Consider the following 17194-nt stretch of genomic DNA (forward strand, 5'->3'; position numbering starts at 1 on the left):
TCTTTGCCCGGTGATGATCTTCTGGTCCTATTATTTCTACATTTATTAATTGGAAATCCCATGCAAGGAAAAGCTCTCCCTTCTCTCTCACTGGTGTGTTTCTATCTGTTTGGACCCAGGGATGTGCATGCTATTTTGTGGGTCATCATCTATTCACATCATTGTCGATTTTGTTGCCCAAGTTTCTGGATTTGGCCACTGGTAGCCTCTTCGGGTGGGCTCCTGTGTCCTTTCAACACGCTCCTGTCGTGCTTCAAGCACTTTCTCACTTTTTGGCACCACCAAGATATTCCAGACTCACCTGGTACTTTCCCTGCCCCAGACCTGCCATCGGCCATTTCTCCTGGGAGTCCTGGTTCCTTCTGGAAAACAGGATTTAGAGATGACCATCTGGGTGCTGGAGTGCTCGTTGCTGCTGGGCCCCTCCCAGTACTTCTGGCTTGGTTTTGATGAAGTATCACAGTTGGTTCTCGTGGCAGTACCTGAAACAGCGGAGATGCTATGTTTTATGGAACATAAATTCTGTTCTGAAAATTGGAGATGTGCTCAGCTTTTGCATGGAGGTGTTGAAAGGATGGCCCCACAGATATGTTCGGAGCACATTGTGTGTGACTCTCATACTAGATGTTCACATTTGCCATCCCTGTTTGAATAGAGAATATGTTTTGTATGATCGAAGCAAAGAGGGTGTTTCTAAATAGTTGATGCATTGTTTTATTTTGAGATGCCAGATATACAACACCCTGAGCTCCTCCATCTTCATGTTCTGTCTTCTGATTGTCTTCATGGAGCTGTCTCATTTCCTGGTCTCTAAAGAACTCCAGAGATGAGGCCGTTTGTCTGAGTGATAAGCTCTGTGTTGTCCTTGCCTCTTGGATCTCCACGTGCCGTCTATCCCTGAGTTTCTGTTGTTACTTTATCTGTTATTCTAATTAAAACCTGAGGCTCTAGGGAAGCAGGGTTGAAGTTCAGGCACAAATAAGAGCTGTAAAGGACACTTGCTTAACCACAGCCGCCCCCTTTCCCCTTTCTTGAGAAGTGTCTGCGTCATACAGAAGGCTGTGCTTTTACCGTGGACTTTGTTTTCCAGCATGGGAAAGACTTTGAAGCGATTCAGAACAACATTGCTCTGAAGTACAAGAAGAAAGGCAAGCCTGCGAGCATGGTGAAGAACAAAGAGCAGGTCCGGCACTTCTACTACCGCACGTGGCACAAGATCACTAAGTACATCGACTTCGACAACGGTGAGTTTGCCGAGGCTCTGCTTCCGGGAGGGCCCTGGGCGGGATTGGCTTCTGGTCAGAAGCATGGTTTCCAGCAAGCCCACAGGACAGCTCTCTGGCATTGTTCCCACCCAGCCACGTGGCCCGGGATTTCCTTGCCTCGTGGTGCTTTGGCTGGTGGTACGCTGTGGGTCAGGTTGTGCATGTTTCCGATGGCTCTGAGTGCCCGTGGCATCTGGGTGCCTGGCTTGCCCTGGGCCTGTGTTCCCCACTGGGAGGGAGGGCACCACAGTCGACAAGGAGAGGTGGGCCACAGGCACAGGCAGGCCAGAATCAGACCCCTCCAGTGCCTGCCCTTCTCTCCTAGTGGGGGCTTGTGGGGATGAGGGTTGGGCAGGGCCTGGCGTGCGTCTGCCTGGGGGCGGATTGCTAGCTTTCCCGAGGCTCTTGTCGTCTGGACTTGAATCCAGATTCTCGTGGTCCCATCTTTAATTCCGTGTCTGGGTCATCGCCAGGTATGTTTCTCTCTTCCAGCTCGGAGCACCCTTTCTGATCAACATCGGGGTCCTCAGGGCAGGTGTTGCCACCTCCTGTCTCCACATGTCGGGAGAATCTGTCTTCCTGTCATTCCTCCCGCTCAGTCTTCAACTCCTCCTCCTCCAACCTCACTTGTCATTTCTATAGCTTCTCTCTTAGACTGGTCATTCCAGACATTTGCTTCTACTGACTTCACTTATTTCTGACACTTCTCTTCCAGTAATACCAATTCTGATCCGGGATAACTGACCACTGCGGTTACGTCACTCCCCCTTTGAACCTTTGCCGTGAGCCCTCCACGTGGGCCCTCAACTCCCTCCCGCCCTGCCCGCGGGTGTTCTCTGGCTGGGTCAGTGTGTCTCAGCCACTGCACACGTCAGCCTCACCTGGGCTGACCCCCCGACTCTCCTCACGGGCTCTCCCATGGGTCAGGGCGCCAGGACCGGGACTCCTCCTCCAGCCTTAGGAAGTCCCGGAGGGCATGATTCAAGCTGTCTCTTTCTGTAAAGGGTCAGATGGTAAATATTTTCAGCTTTGGGGGTTTATAGTCGTTCTTGAAGCTACTTCCTTCAGCTGTCTTAGCTTATTGTGGACAATACGTAAACGAGTATGTGTTACTGTGTTCCGACAAAACTTTATTTACAGAAAGAGGCCGTGGCTGGATTTGGCCTGTGAGCCTTAGTTTGCCAACCCCTGTGCTAGAGAAATCCTTTCTTGCTGCCACTGGCCAGTACAGGAGCTCTTAGGACTGGGAGCTCCGGACAGTCAAGGTTATCTGACACTCTCCCCTGACTATATTTCCCTTCGAATCTTTGTGGACATCTCCCACTCTCCAGTCACAGTCTTGCTAGTTCTACCTCAGAGCTTTTCAGATCTGTCCTCACTGCCCAGTCCCACTCCATGCTGTCCCAGACCGTGGCTGTTGGCCCGCTCTCTGGTCCTGCTCTTCCTAACTCGCCCTTCACGTTGTGCGATCCACACAAGATGCGCCGTCTGCCTGGACTGCTCCCTTGCCGGAGCCCTCAACCCATCCCCACCAGATGCTCTCCCTTGCCCTGCCACTGCTCCCACCTGCCACTACTCCCAGGAATGGAGTCGCCACCCTCCTGCTTAACTGCACTTCCCTTTGTGCCTTGACTCCTGCCACCCCCGCTAGGTCAGCCTCCCTAACCCTTTTCCCCTTCCAAGACTGACTGAGCTCCCGCATCAGTGCTCACAGAAATCCTTCCCTAAACCTCTCCTGCCCTCACTGCCGCCTGACCGTTGGCCTGCTCTGTGCCTGTCGCTGAGCACGTCATACTGCTCTTCCCTGGAAGTGCCTCACCCGCACGGGCAGATGGGATAATGCCGGCTCATTGGTGGAGGCCCTTGCCAACCCCACCCAGACAGTAAGCAGTAAGCAGAGGAGCTAAGATCCAGGGCAGGGCCCGTGTTCTCTCCCTGCCACCCCTCACTGTCTCCTCGCCTTTCTCTTCTGTACACGTAATCTTTTCAGACCACCTGTTCGTATTGACGTAGAATTTCTCCGTTTGTTTTTTATTAAATGTTATTTCTTTGAGTTGACTTACAAAAATGAATACATTTTACCTTTCCTTTTGGACTTGCAGGCCAGTCTGGTGTTTTTAAATAATGCAAGTGTGGACATCTTTATTTGTACAGTGCTTTTCCTCTTCAGAACCACTTTCTTCAGATAAATTCATGGTCTCTGTCTACACGGTTGAGATAGCTAAGCCTACGTAAATGGGTGTTTTATGTCTCATTGTGAGCACTGATTATCCTCTGGGAGCATGAGTGTCTGTCTGCTGCTTCGCTGTATTTCCCATCTGGTTCTGTCCTTGACACAGGTGAGAAGGAGCTCCTGATAGTTCAGCACGTGCCGTTTGTGTCAAGTCCTGTCTTCACACCAAGACCCCATGTGAAGTGCCTTCTTTCCACTGAGTTTATGGCCCCACTGAGGGTCTCTCTGCCCAATAAAATGCTCTTGTTTTTCCCGAGTCTTTTCAAGGTATCTTTCCTGCTTCAAAGCCTTCACTGGCCACCTCACGGGGTGTCCCCCTTCCAGTCCTTGCAGGGGACGTGGTCTCAGTGTTTACTACCTGTGGCCGGGGACTGCCTTGGAGAAGCGCTCATCGCCCCAACTCCAGTCCCTCCAGCCAGAGGGGCCTCCAGTCCAGCGTTGCGTCTTTATGGGGACAAAACAACACACACAGAATGGTGGGTCCAATGCTTTTCAGCAGCGTATCTGTTTACATGAGATTGCCACTGTTTCTAGAGACCCGCGGAGGTAGGCTGTCAGTGTCCACACTTAGGGGGCAATCCCTAGATCTGACTCACTGGTCTTTTGCTCAAACTGTTGTTATTTGTTTGCCTTCAGTCTCCACACGACCATTAACGTAAGATTTCTCTGCTGGCTTTGGCACTTCATGGCAAGTCAGCCACTCTTTGTTCTTTCTCAGGTTGTCATCACAGCGTCTGTGTATTTGCTAGCTGTGCTCATCCTTCGCCGAGACTATTTCTCAGATCACTAGTTTATTTGGAAAAAAACAACACTGGTCTGGATCCTGTTGAGTCCAGAGCTGTTGTTAATGTCCGTCGTCTTTGCAGACACCCTCCCTACCTTCCAGGGTAGCACGCGGGAATGATTTTTAGCGGTTTGGCTCCATGTTGTCTTGTACATTTTTTTTTTGTTACATAGCATATTCTTTCACTACTTTCTGGAAGTTAGTCCATGAGAACGGGTCCTTCCTCCACTGTGGCTGGTTTCAAAGCTCACCTCAAATGAGAAGGCAGTCACCAGTGTGTGAAGAGGATAGGAGGCTGTTTGTTGGTGAAATGTAGAGAGAGGGCTGAGATGATGCCAGGAGCTGTAATCTGGCACGTTCGTTCTTTCATCACAACCATGCCATGGGCAGCGTGGGCAGTGTCGGGGGACGCTCAGGCTCCCAGCGTAGATGTGGCCTCCTCTGCTGCTCTGAGGTTCAAGGGCACATTGCCGGGCTTGCCACACCCAAGCTTTTTCCCACGTTTAAGGTTTCAGAAGGCACTTGAAGTGAATGTTTCTCTTCTAAGTATTTGTCACCACTCCCTGCCGGATCACCTTCTAAACTCCTCCCCTTGTCCCTGGAGGCCTCATTCCTTGGCCCTTTATCTGGCTCAGGGATCAAGGGTAGACGAGTTGGCCACCCTCGGGTTCCAGGCCTACACCGCATCTTGGTTCCACGGCAAGCTCTGTGGGATCAGACCCAACAAGTTCTTTCTCCCTTCTCTGCAGTGTAGCCTGTGTTTCCATCCCTCCCCTCTGTCCCCACCTGACCCACACGCTTCTTGGCATCTCATAGTTGTGGGTCTTGTTCTTGGCATCCTACTGTGACCCCACGAGAAGTGCCTTCTTTCTCTTGAGCTGGTGGCTGCACTGAGGTTCTCTAGCTGGTCCTGATAATCTCTCCAGCTGGTGGCAGCCAGTTGACCGCGTGAAGCCAGAGGGCCCACCTGCCTCTTTGTGCCACGTTGGCGGTTGCATCTAGGCTGCTGCTGTCCAGCCATTTCACAGCCTCTCGCCCAGCCCCTGACAAGCACCGATCTGCTTTCTGTCTCTGTGGATTTGCTTGTTCTGGACATTTCATGTAAGTAGAATCATATAATATATGGTCTTTTGTGTCTGGCCTCCTTCACTTAGTATGATGTTTTCTGGATTCATCCACATTGTAACATGTCAGAACTTCATTCCTTTTTGTGGCTGAATAATATTTCATTGTCTGGGTGGACCACATTTGCTTATCCTTTGAATAGTGGATCTTAAAGTCTCCTGAGTTGTGGTCCCCTGTGAGAGTCCAGTGAGATCTGTGGATCTTTCTCTCAGCAGAAGCTTTAGGAACAGTTGGTGTGTGTTGTTAGCAGAATCTCAGGCTCCTTAGAGTCTATCCAAGGTTCAGAATCCTTGTTTTACATCATTTATTTGAAACCTTATTCTCCATTTACTAATATATTTTTCTTTTCCTTTCCTATTTTTATAATCATACACAGCCGAATGTTAGGATTTTGAAAAGGGGTCTCTGAGGAGAGAACCAGAGAGAACAGTTGTGAGAGAGAGTGGAGGGACAAATGACATTGGTCACTGCTCTATGAGATGATCCAAAAGGTGCCTGGACTGTGCTGCAGCTGGGCCTCCAAGTCAGGATCAGGATCTGGCTTCAAAAAATATGAAAACTCGAAATAACAGGGGCTTAAGCATGTAAGGATTTATTCTCTCCCATCAGAGACGTCTGCAGGTGGACATTCTGGGGCGGGCAGCAGGGACCCAGGGCCTCCCGTCTCTCTGCTCTGCCTTCCTTAGCACCTTGCTCATGTCCAAGACGGCTCCAGGCAGCAGCCCTGGAGGAAAGATGGGTGGGCAAAGGGGCACATTCCAGCCCAAATCAGGCTATTTAAGGAGGCTTCTGGAAGTCTCCCACAACACTTCTGCTTACACCAGAGGCCAGGACTTAGTGGTGTGGCCACGTCTGGCTGCAAGGCAGGCTGGGACATGTGCTGCCTCATCTGTATGCATTGCTCCCCAAATAAAACTGGGGCCTGTTATAAGGCACGAGGGGAGAGTGGGTGTCAATAGTTGTGAGCATTTGAACCACCATTCCTCTTCCATCTGGCCCAGCGCTGGGAGCGTGTAGACCAGCGGTCAGAGGAAACGTGGCAGGTGAGCTCGCTGGTCTCCAGGGCTGCCGGCCTCATGCCGAGCTCAGGCAGATTCTGTGTGTCACAGAAGCGGGTGACATTTGGTGATGGTTACACCCCACCTGCACCTCTGTGGGAGCCAGCCCTGCTGGCCGTCCCCTTTTCACCTGTTGGGGACATTGCTCTGCCAGTTAGGACGAATTTTCTGACTGCTCTCCTTTTTCTCATTTGACTTTTTATTTTGAAAATTGCAAAGACAGTACGCTGTTCCAATGCTCTTGGCCCCGGTTGTCCCCATGTTAATCCCCGTGGTACCAAGGTGCAGGGATCAAAACCAAGAAGTCAGCCCCCTTAGATGATCCCCCAGCGCTGTTCTTGTGCACATGAGCTGGCCAGCCCCTGAACGTCTGTGTTTTCCCCCTTCTAAAGCCTTATGCTTTCCTACTTCCAGTGTTCTCTCGTGGGCTGAAGAAGTCATCCCAGGAGCTGTATGGTTTGATCTGCTATGGCGAGCTGCGGAAGAAGATCGGGGGCTGTGAGTATGAGCCGCCAGTGGGGTCCCAGTGCTGCTCGGGGCTTCAGGAATGATGTGGCCTTCCACAAGGTGCCCCGGCTCCTCCTGCAGGGCCTGCTGTCCTGTCACCATTGGATCTTTGGTCCCAGGGGCTTTTCTGTTTTCCCTCTACTTTCATCTTGAAAACATTTTAATGTACAGAAAACTTGAAGAATACGATGAGCACCACATACCTGCACTTAGATTTCTTGGTTGTTGACACTGGCTGTGTCTTGTGCGTGCAATTTCCCCTCCACACACTTGCTTTCTTCTTGTTCAGCCACTTGACTGTAAGTCACAGACATCCTGGCACACCCCTAAATCCCTCAACCTCTGTCACCCAAGAGCAAGATGTTCTCCCAACCAACCACAGTCCTGTTACCACACCCAGCACATTTACATTTATCAAACAGGTGTCACACTCTTACCTAACATCTTGCCCATATTCAGATTTCCTGAAACTCCCAACACGCCAGTCGGGGCCCATGTTGAGGACGTTGTCCTGCTCGGAGCTGTGGTGTCCCTTGAGTCTGTTGACCTAGAAGAGCCCCCACCTTTTGATCTCTCATGACACTGGTACTTTGCAGGGTCTGGGCCCCTCCCTTTGCATTGCTCTGATTGTCTCCTCGTGACTAGATTCTCTGTAGATGGAGGGGGCGCTCTGGCCTTCTCGGGCTACTGTACCCAGCACCTCACGCCTCTACCTTGACTCCCTGTGTGACCACAGATGAGAGGGAACACCCTGGCTTCTCCAGGCACCACTTGTCCGCCTGTCCTGTGGGTTGGAAGAGCACACACCCACAGGGACACTCGGAGGATTAAATGAGATCACATGAGACCTAGTGGCCGGGGAAGCCATCATCTTACCAGTCATCTAACATGTCACAGCTGAGTGGGCGGCGGTGCTGGGGGTATAGGAAGCAGAAGGGCAGGGAGGACAGGCATTTACTGATTACCTGTGCAGGGTGACCTGCCCTCTCCTGAAACAGGCAAGAATGCCTGAGAGGCTCTAAAGAAGACAAGCAGCGTCTTCCCCGCGTCCGTCCTCCCTGCAGTCAGAGGATTTCTTTGTAAGCCCCCTGGCTCCTGCTTTGAATGGACTTTTTGGATGGAGGGGCTCTAGGGCCCCGCCCCCCTCAAATCTCTGCTTCCTTTGGTCCGCCCTTCTTCTTGTCCTCACCCTAAAATGTTTCTGGTCATGGCAGTGTGGTGGCACTGCCTCCTCAGCCCAATGCCGTGCCCCGCCCCGGCCCTGCCATGTCGGAGCCTCTCAGCCAAAGCCCTCCCCAGACCGTCTTTGACCCCACATGAGTCTTTGGGCTCATCTTCTTGTGGGCTCCATAATCTTGGGTGGCTTCCTGTCAAGCCCTGGGTGTCACCTGGGCCTCCTGACCCAAGGAGCCTATGCCACCCTGTGGCTCCCCTGCTGCCCCTTGTCCTGCCAACGACGCCTGGTGGTCCCTTTCAGCCTTCTGAAAGTGCAACCGTACACACACACACACACACACACACTCTCTCTCTCCCTCCCTCCCTCCCTCCCCTCCCCTCCCTCTCTCTCCCTCTCTCTCTCTCTCTCTCTCTCTGTCTCTCCCCTTGAGGCCCCACCCGGGCCCTCGGCTCCTGAAGCTGCCTCAGAGCCCCTCTACCCCGGTGGGGCTTCTCTCTCTGAGCCCCACCTGCTGATCCACATGCCGGGACACTGTCTTGTTTCGTGAATCTCTGTGGGAAAGGAGCACACTTCGACGAGCAACACTCCACAGAGTTCCCGGCACATGGCAGCCTCTGTTGACTGCTCAGTGCTAGCTCTTCCTAGGCTATTCAGAAAATGTGTCTGGGGCCGGCCCCGAGGCTTAGCAGTTAAGTGCACGCGCTGCGCTATTGGCAGCCTGGGTTCGGATCCCGGGCGCGCACCGACGTACCGCTTCTCCGGCCATGCTGAGGCCGCATCCCACATACAGCAACTAGAAGGATATGCAACTATGACATACAGCTCTCTACTGGGGCTTTGGGGGAACAAAAAGGAGGAGGATTGGCAATAGACGTTAGCTCAGAGCCGGTCTTCCTCAGCAAAAAAAAAAAAAAAGAGGATTAGCATGAATGTTAGCTCAGGGCTGATCTTCCTCACAAAAAAAAAACAAAAAAAAAGAAAATGTGTCTGAGTGCTGAGGTGATCAGAGCGTGCTTTTACTTAGTGTGCCTTTTCTAACTGAGGTCTCCAGACACATGCGAATCCTGACACTGTAGAGTCTCTGCTTTGTTCCTGGGACTGGCACACATTACCTTGTGTCAAACATCATAGAAGCCGTGTGACTGGTTGTTGTCCCCATTTGAAGAAAGGGCTGAGAACACTCCATTTTGTTGAAAATGCATGACCATTCAACTCTCCTTGGCTGTTAGGTGACAGAGCACACTTTGCCTCCAGGCCTGGTTCTTAAACCCAGGGCTTATTTGTCCGCCGCAGCGGCCAGAGTTGGGACAGGGTGAGGGAGAGACACCACGGCTGTCCTTGGTCCTCACCAGTTTGTTCAGATGGCTTGTTTTTGAAGGGCGGTTCCTTGCGCTGTGCCCCATCTGGTGACTCAAACTCCGAAGTTGTGGCTTTGCCCACCCAGGCCTTCTGTCTGTCTGTCCATCCAAGGACCAATGGGCCCTTCCCTCTCCTTTTGCCTGTTTACTCCTGCTTACCTGTCACTCTCAGCTCACATGTCCACGATCCTCCACGAGGGGCTGGATCTCCATGTCGCCCACTCTCACGGCACTTGAGCCTCTCCCTTCCCGTAGCTGTCACAGCTGTCATGTATGTTGACGGGAGCCTGTTTGATTTCTGCCCGTCTGAGGGCAGGGCTGTATCTGACGTCATGTTTAATGAGCAAGTCTGCACGCTTGCCCTCTCCAGTGTTCTGCCTTCTTTCCTGAAGATTCATTTCTATCAGGGACCATTTCCCTGAAGCCTGAGGAACTTCCTTTAGTGCTTGTTGTCACGCGGTTGTGCCTGCCATGAATTCTTTTAGTTACTATTTATCTGAAAAGTCTTTATTTTGTCTTCATTCTTTTTTTTTTTTTTTTTTTTTTTTTTTTTTTTTAAAGATTTTATTTATTTATTTTTCCCCCAAAGCCCCAGTACATAGTTGTCTGTCATAGCTGCACATCCTTCTAGTTGCTGTATGTGGGACGCGGCCTCAGCATGGCTGGAGGAGTGGTGCCTCGGTGCGCACCCGGGATCCGAACCCGGGCCGCCGGCAGCGGAGCGCACGCACTTAACCGCTAAGCCACGGGGCCGGCCCTGTCTTCATTCTTAAAAGATATTTTTGCTGGTTGTAGAATTCTGATTTGACACTTTTTCCCCTTTGTCACTTTAAAGATGTTGCTCCACTGTCTCTGGCTTGCCTTGTTTGTGGTGAGAGGGCACTGGCCACTTGTGTCCTTATTTCTCTGTAGGGGAGTCATGGCTTTTCTCTGGCTGCTTTTGAGGTTCTGTCCTTGTCTTTGGTTTTCAGCCTGGCCAGGTTTTTGTGGCTTGCTGTTTTTTTTCTTTCCCCAAACATAGAGAAGAGTTCAAAGAACTGCACAGTGAGCACCCAAAACCTGCCCCCAGGTTCTCCCCCTGCCTGCTTGCTCTGCTTGCCCTCCCGCACGTCCCAAGGCGAGCAGTGAGTGCCAGGAGGGCAGAGGGAAGGGGACGCCTGTTCTAGTAAACACGCAGGGTCTCTGTTCGTCATTCAGCAGACTCTGGGAGCCTGGGGATTCAAAGCTGACTGAGGGGGGCCCACAGGTAACACAAGAGCCTAGCAGGAGAAGCGTGTGCAGGGCACAGCGGTTCACCCAAGAAAGGCTGGGGACAAGTAGAGGTTCATTGTAGCAGGGGGTCTGCGAGAGAGCTTTTGGGAGGAGCGATCAGCTGTGCAGAGAAAGTCTGGGTGGGCGGAGAGGATGTGCAGGTGGGGATGGTGCCCTCAGCACAGGTGACACATTGTTTTGACGCTGGGGGAAGGGCTGCAGCTAACATAGGGGTTTTATTCTGGAAAACCTTGAGTATTCCATAGGGTGATTTGGATTCTACATTGAAGATAATTATTTGGGAATCTTCTCCAGTTTTGTTCCTAACTACTTCATGGTCACGTTTATTTTTTTTCCGTTTAAAGGTATGGATGACAAGAATGCGACCAAGTTGAATGAGCTCATTCAGGTGGGGTAAGTAAAAGCTATGTTGTGAAACCGTACCTATTCCTTTTGGATGTTTGCGTTTTTCTCTGAAACATGGAACCTGAAATACGTGCAATTTTCTCCCCTTTTCACCATGAAGACCATTAGATACTGAGCTCCTCAGAGTTAAACCTGATACCTTGCAGTTCAGCATCTGCCCCAGTGGGAGGTGGCCAGCTGCTGAGAGCCGATTGACCTGACCCCACGCCTCCCCCCGTCCTAGTGGAGAGGGTGCCTGGGGCCTCCGCCTTCCTGTGGGTCTCTGGGCTGGGGTGGCCGTCTCCACACAGCCTTCACTTTCTTGCTCTCCTTCCTCAACCTCTGTGCATTTCATAGTGTTGGTTCTCCTCTTGCTTCTAGAAGGCCCTCCCTCCCGGCCTTCCTGTTACATTTTTTTCTGGTCTTCATCCTATGTCTTTTCTGATGGCTTTTCCTGCCTTATCTGCCCACGACCCCTTCTTGTGCCCACGAAGGCTCTGTGCTCCTTGAGGCAAAGTGGAGTCTGACTCTGTTCTCACCTCATGCTCACGGCCTCTAAGAGCTCAAGGTTCTCCTGCTTACAGAGAACCACCAGGGATGCCTGCTCAGCCCCTCCTGCTGTGACAGTTTCTGATCCAGAGATACCACACTGGGGGACTTTGCTGCGTGAAAGAGCCACCCTGCCCAATGGCTCTTTGGTTTACCCACTGGCTCCGATTTTGGAGTTGGCTTTCGAGCCCTCCTTTGCCCTGCTAGCAGCGCTAGTTGGTCCCCAGCCTCCAGCCGGTTGTCTGACTGAGCTGCTCTCCAGCTCCTGTGACCGCCCCAGCCTTCTCTCCTCCCGCTCCACCTTCTCTCCTGCAGCCCTGGCTTTCTCTTCTCCTGCGCACCCTTCCTGAGGCCATCACAGCGTCCCTGCACTTTCTCCTTTGGCTGTTTTAACTCTCAGGGGGGCCTCTGTTACCTTTTCTGGGTGAAGAATCCCAGATCTAACTTGTCCCCCATTTCTGTGCCTTGATTTATAAATCCTGTTATGTCGCAGACGTGTCCTGTGTCCCAGCTGGAAGCCTCCAACAGCTCTTCCTGGGAAAGATGCCGCCCACCTCACACTCTGAGGGTCTCTCACTCGGTGCCCCTCGCTGCCCTCTCCAGTCAGGTGGAAGCACTGCAGATGGGCCTATCCATTTCTGGGTGTGCCTCCCTAGGCACCCTCTCCCACCCCCACCATGAGCCCTTTTCCCTCTCTCATAGCTGCTTGAGCTCAGTCCCCAGTCATGCTGCTGCCCTGGACTCCAGGGCACAGCACAGCCCTGCTGTCCCCCGTTCTATAGTCTGTGGATTCTGTGCACGTGAATTTCTCCTCCCACTCACCCCACTGAGCTTCTCTGCTCTCACCTGGACCTCTCTGCCCCTTGGCTTAGATGGACCCACCTGCTATCCCCAGGCCCCTGCCTGTCAAAGTCCTAGAGGTCAAGCTGTCCTCTGGAACAGTCTCACCAGCCTCTGCTGCATCTACAGGACATTGCCCTCTTGCACCTCTGGTTGCTTTTCTCCCTCTGCCTGGTGTTGGATGGCCTTCGAGCCCCCGTCCCTCAGGTGTGAGTGCCTGCCAGGCAGGGCAGGCTGTGTGCGTTTCTGCTCTGGCCCAGCCCAGTGTCTCCCCTGACAGATGCTTGTGTTGGATTCTTGAGGCTTTCTTTCTGTGAACTGCCACCAGTTTGGAGCCTAGGCCTGATAGTACCTAGATTGTACACATCACTGCCGCACGAAAGAGCAGTGATTGACCCCAACTGCCAGGGAGTGTCGGCAGCCTTAAAAACTGGTGTCCCTGGGCAAATGGAGCCTCGGGAGGTGTGTGGAATGTGGTCAAAGGCAAGTGGGACAAGAGGCCGCTGGCCGTGGCCTGGTGGGTCGTTCATTACCCCCATTCGCCTGTTGCAGCTTCAGCATCCTGCCTTCCTTCCCAGCCTCACACCTGCCCTGCGCCCATCAGGTGGGGGCCGTGTTTGTTCTGGTATGTGGGATATTCAGGCAGCGTTGCGTGCCTCTGAGGAATCTTAAAAAGGTGAAAGAGCCTTGGCTGAGATGGTTCCTGATGTTACCATCTCACCAGCAGGCGAGGACATTGCCCCATGAGGGAGAGGGCCCCCCCTGTGGTGCAATTTTGGGGGCAAATCTCACATCACCTTTTATTTCAGTTGCCCTAGATTCGTTGGGTGAGCCGGTATTCTCGGCTCTTTGCTTTGTGCTCAAGGGCGTTTGGGGCTGGTTTGATGAAAAGCAGTGAGTTTGCTTGGCTGTGTCTTAGTTTTGTGGCAGGAGCCGGCCCAGGGAGGAGGTTGTCCTGTTGGAGTGTGTGGGGACCATCTCCTGGGTTCCGGAGGGACACGTGCCTGACGCTTCACGACTGCTTGGGCTTGTGAGGAAGGCTGGTTTTGAGGAGTTTGTAAATGAACAGGGGGTTGGTTTTAGGAGCTGCTGGAGATGAGAGAGCCCCAAGTCTCCGAGCTGAAAGTCCGAAGGTACGGATAAGCCAGGGGCAGAGCTGAGACTTCTCAGTCTCGGCTCCTTGCTGATTAGCCAAGCCCCAGGGCGAGATGATGGTCAGGATGGTTCTGAACAAGCAGGGATTCACGAGGAGCGTCTACATCCCTTGTTTGCTTTGAGTCCTTGTCTGGTAACATAGTGTTGGGTTATAACCTAAGTAAAAAATAAATATCTATGAGTGCATGCTGATATAATCAACGGTTGAATAAATAAACAGGGAACAAGAGACAAATCTCCCATGCAGAATTCCACGTAATTTATGTAGATACTCCACGCTTGAGGAGGGAAGCATAACTCCCCTCCTCTAAGTGTGGGCTGCGAGCAGTGACTTCCTTCTAAAGAGGAGGGTTTAGAAAGGAAGGAAGGAGCCATACAGACAGACACGACCTCAGACCTCAAGGTCAGCGCCAGCAGAGGGAAGTCAGGTTGATGGCATGGAAAGATACAGCACTGTAAAGATGTCTGCACTCCCTAAATTAATTATAGATATGTGCAGTTGCAATCAGAATCAAAGTGCAGTGTCTTTGAACATTAAATTGAAGCATAGTGAACGTGTAGGAACGCTTACAGACCCAGAGTGTACAGCTCCATGAGTTTTCAGCAAGTGGTCCCACCCAGATCAAGGAACGGAATACATGTTAAACGACCAGCCTTTGCAGAAGCCCCTCCTTGTGCCACTTCTGGCCTCTTCCACCCCACTTGGCTCAGAACAAGAAGAAAGACAAATTAAAACAGTGTCATTTTTCATGACTGTGAATAGAGAGGTCTCAGAGCGTTGTCGATGATCATGTTTGCCGATAGCGGGAACGGAGTGTGAGTTTGTAATTCGTCCCACATTTAAGTGTGCGCGCCCTCCGACCCAACAATTCCACTTCCAGGAAATAATTAGGTCAACGGCGAGCCAACCTTGTGAGGATGTACATCGAGACGTTGCTCCTACTAGCAACGGGGCGTCGCAGAGTGAAGAGCTGGCTCCGGGTTGGATGTGGAAGGTCTGTCTTCTTGTTTCTAAAAGTGAGGCAGAGCGTGTGTATGGGGCTGTGTGGGCCCAGCAGAGCGTCTGGACACGTAACCCCCACCTCAAACCAGAGTTCTCTTGGGGTGGTGGGTACATGGGGCACCCCCACTTTCTACTTCATACATATATTTTTTTTTTTTTTTGAATATTTAGGAAGAATACTTTGATCAGAAAAGAAAAATTCCATATTGGGGAAAGATGTTCTTTTTTATTAGTTTTAAACTGCTATAATCAAGTTTTCTCTATAGGAATATATTTATAAAAATGCATTTATCTGTATTTCTGGAAACAAAAATATAACACATGTGGTTTAAGCCTTGGTTGGGCCCATTGTGAGTGGGTGCTGTCGCCACCTGGTGGCAAAACTCTAGGAGCCTTTGGAGGGTTGTGGAGTGAGGGGACCCTCCCCCATTGCTGGTCTGGAGACCATGGGGGTCAAGGATGGGCAGGAGCCCGCTCCAACACAGAGCTGGTGAGGCCCTGGGCTTGAGGAGTGTGCAGCAGAGGGGCTCGGCTCCCTCGGCTTCTTCTCTCTGCTCTCCTCCTCCCTCCAGGCCCCGTCACTGTGTTTGACGTGGGGGGCTCAGGAGAGCTGCCAAAATGCAACCGTGGGTGGCAGGCTGCAGGCCTCACTAGGATAGGGGCCACTCTGGAGGGGCAGGGCTTCCCTTCTGGCTGCTGCTGCCCCTCCCCTGCCCTGTCTGGGACACTCCCTCCCTCCCCTGGTGACAAGCCCCCCTCTGCTGAGACTCAGAGCCAAGTGTGGATGTCATGTGTCCTTCACGTGTGACTTGTCAGCATGGTGCTCTTCCCAGTGCTGTGGGTGCTTGCCCCTCAGGCTCCTCACTGGCCTGTAGCTCTGGCAGGGTCTCTCCCACTCGGCCCCTAGCCTAGTGCATCGGGGCCAGGACGTGCCCGGGGCTTGCTCAGTCGGGGCTCCAGGGACCCTCTGACAGATCCTGAGCAGAGAAGCACATTGATGCCAAGTGCCTCCTGCTCCTTCCTCTGCTTTGACAGATGAGCGTCATACGCAAAACCCTTCTGTATCTAAGAAGCAAGATGGTCGCTCTTTTAATCTTTCAGAAAACTTTACCATGAAAAAGTCTGAACGTTGGAAAATTTGAACGAATAATACAGTGGACACCTGTTTACCCTTCACCTGGATTTACCAATGGAAGTGTTGTCCGAAGTGTTTGCTCACTTGCACCAGCCGTCGATTGATGGAGAAGGCCATTGTGTGTGTGTGTGCGAGTACGTGTGTGTGCGTGCTCAGGCATATGTGTGTGATGTACTTGTCGTGTTGTGCTTTAGTTTCTCTTTCTCCCCAACCAGACTGTGAATCTGTCTGCTGTCCGCGGTGCACACACTCTCAAGTGAATGGTTTTGAGCAGACACCTTCAGTATACGCATGTGGATTGTCGTGTTGAATATACATGACAATACAAAAGGTGGAGGCTGCACACTGAAAATCACTGGATCTCTCTCCCTGCCTGCCAGTGGGGTGCAGCCCACCTGGGTGACCATGGTAGTGAGGACAGGCATGTTTGAATTCTGGCTTCAGCACATACGAGCTGGTGGCCTGGGGTATGGGACCTGGCCTCTGCAGGTTTGTAGTTCCAGCTGTGAGATTGGGGCTGGCCACGCTGCCCTTGCACAGTCGCTATGAGGTAAATAAGACAGGACGCGTGACAGGCAGGCCCACTTCTTGGGGAGCCGGGGCCCAAGGACATGCGATTTCCCGTGGCACAGGCTTGTGCTGCCCAGCATGCCGTGGGCCAGGGAGAGCTGGGGAGAGGTTTAAGAAGAGATTCCTTCTAATCACATGAAATGCTCAGATCCAAGTCAAGGAACTTTCTCTAGATTCATAGAAACTGAGGACACATGACAGCCAAACGCAGGGATAAACCTTGTTTAGATCCTGGATTTTAAAAAAAAAGAAAGAAAAAAGGGAAGAAAGAAAACGTTATAAAGGGTATTGAAGGGACGACGGGAAGTTTGATTACAGACTTCGCAGTGGAGAATCGTGTTGGATCAACGTTGAATTTCCTCAGTGAGACGGGCTTGTAGTCCATGGGAGGGCATGGAGGTGACACGTCTTCTTGTCTAGAAGTAGCTCCGGTGGTTTGGCACAGTGAAGGGCTAGGAGCAGGCTTGGGTCTTAGCTGTGTCCTTCCTGGCCAACATGGTCCTTGGCGTATGGGAGTGGCCCTGAGCTTGGTTTGCCTAACAGCAGACTTGTGGGCAATGACATTTAAAACATGCCGTGAAGATAGACGTCATGTTCGGTGCTATTTACAGATGAGCCGTCCGCGAGTCCACCAGAACCACTGGAAAATGGAAGTGCAGCCTCACTGGCTCCCTGCTGGTAAATTGCTGGCAGGTGGCAGCCCCACCTGGGTTCTGGTTGCTGTGGTCTACTCTGCTCCCCATGTGGAGGGGTCACTGAAATGACATCAAGGGCAGCCC

The 17194-nt window shown here is 52.0% G+C and overlaps 1 protein-coding gene across 2 annotated transcripts in view; it reads left to right on the plus strand.

Annotated features, from left to right (window-relative positions):
* The window catches only part of CRAMP1 (cramped chromatin regulator 1), a 68990-nt gene that overhangs the window by 17851 nt on the left and 33945 nt on the right, over positions 1–17194 (plus strand). For both annotated transcript variants that reach the window (XM_004438198.3, XM_087449367.1), the window contains exons 4-6: positions 1091–1244; positions 6880–6963; positions 11124–11172. In XM_004438198.3, the coding sequence (XP_004438255.1) occupies positions 1091–1244; positions 6880–6963; positions 11124–11172 (287 nt within the window). The remainder of the gene's footprint in view (positions 1–1090; positions 1245–6879; positions 6964–11123; positions 11173–17194) is intronic.

This window comes from Ceratotherium simum, chromosome 26, assembly GCF_057802395.1.
Source record: "Ceratotherium simum simum isolate JZ-2026a chromosome 26, ASM5780239v1, whole genome shotgun sequence".
In the NCBI taxonomy this organism is placed as follows: Eukaryota; Metazoa; Chordata; class Mammalia; order Perissodactyla; family Rhinocerotidae; genus Ceratotherium; species Ceratotherium simum.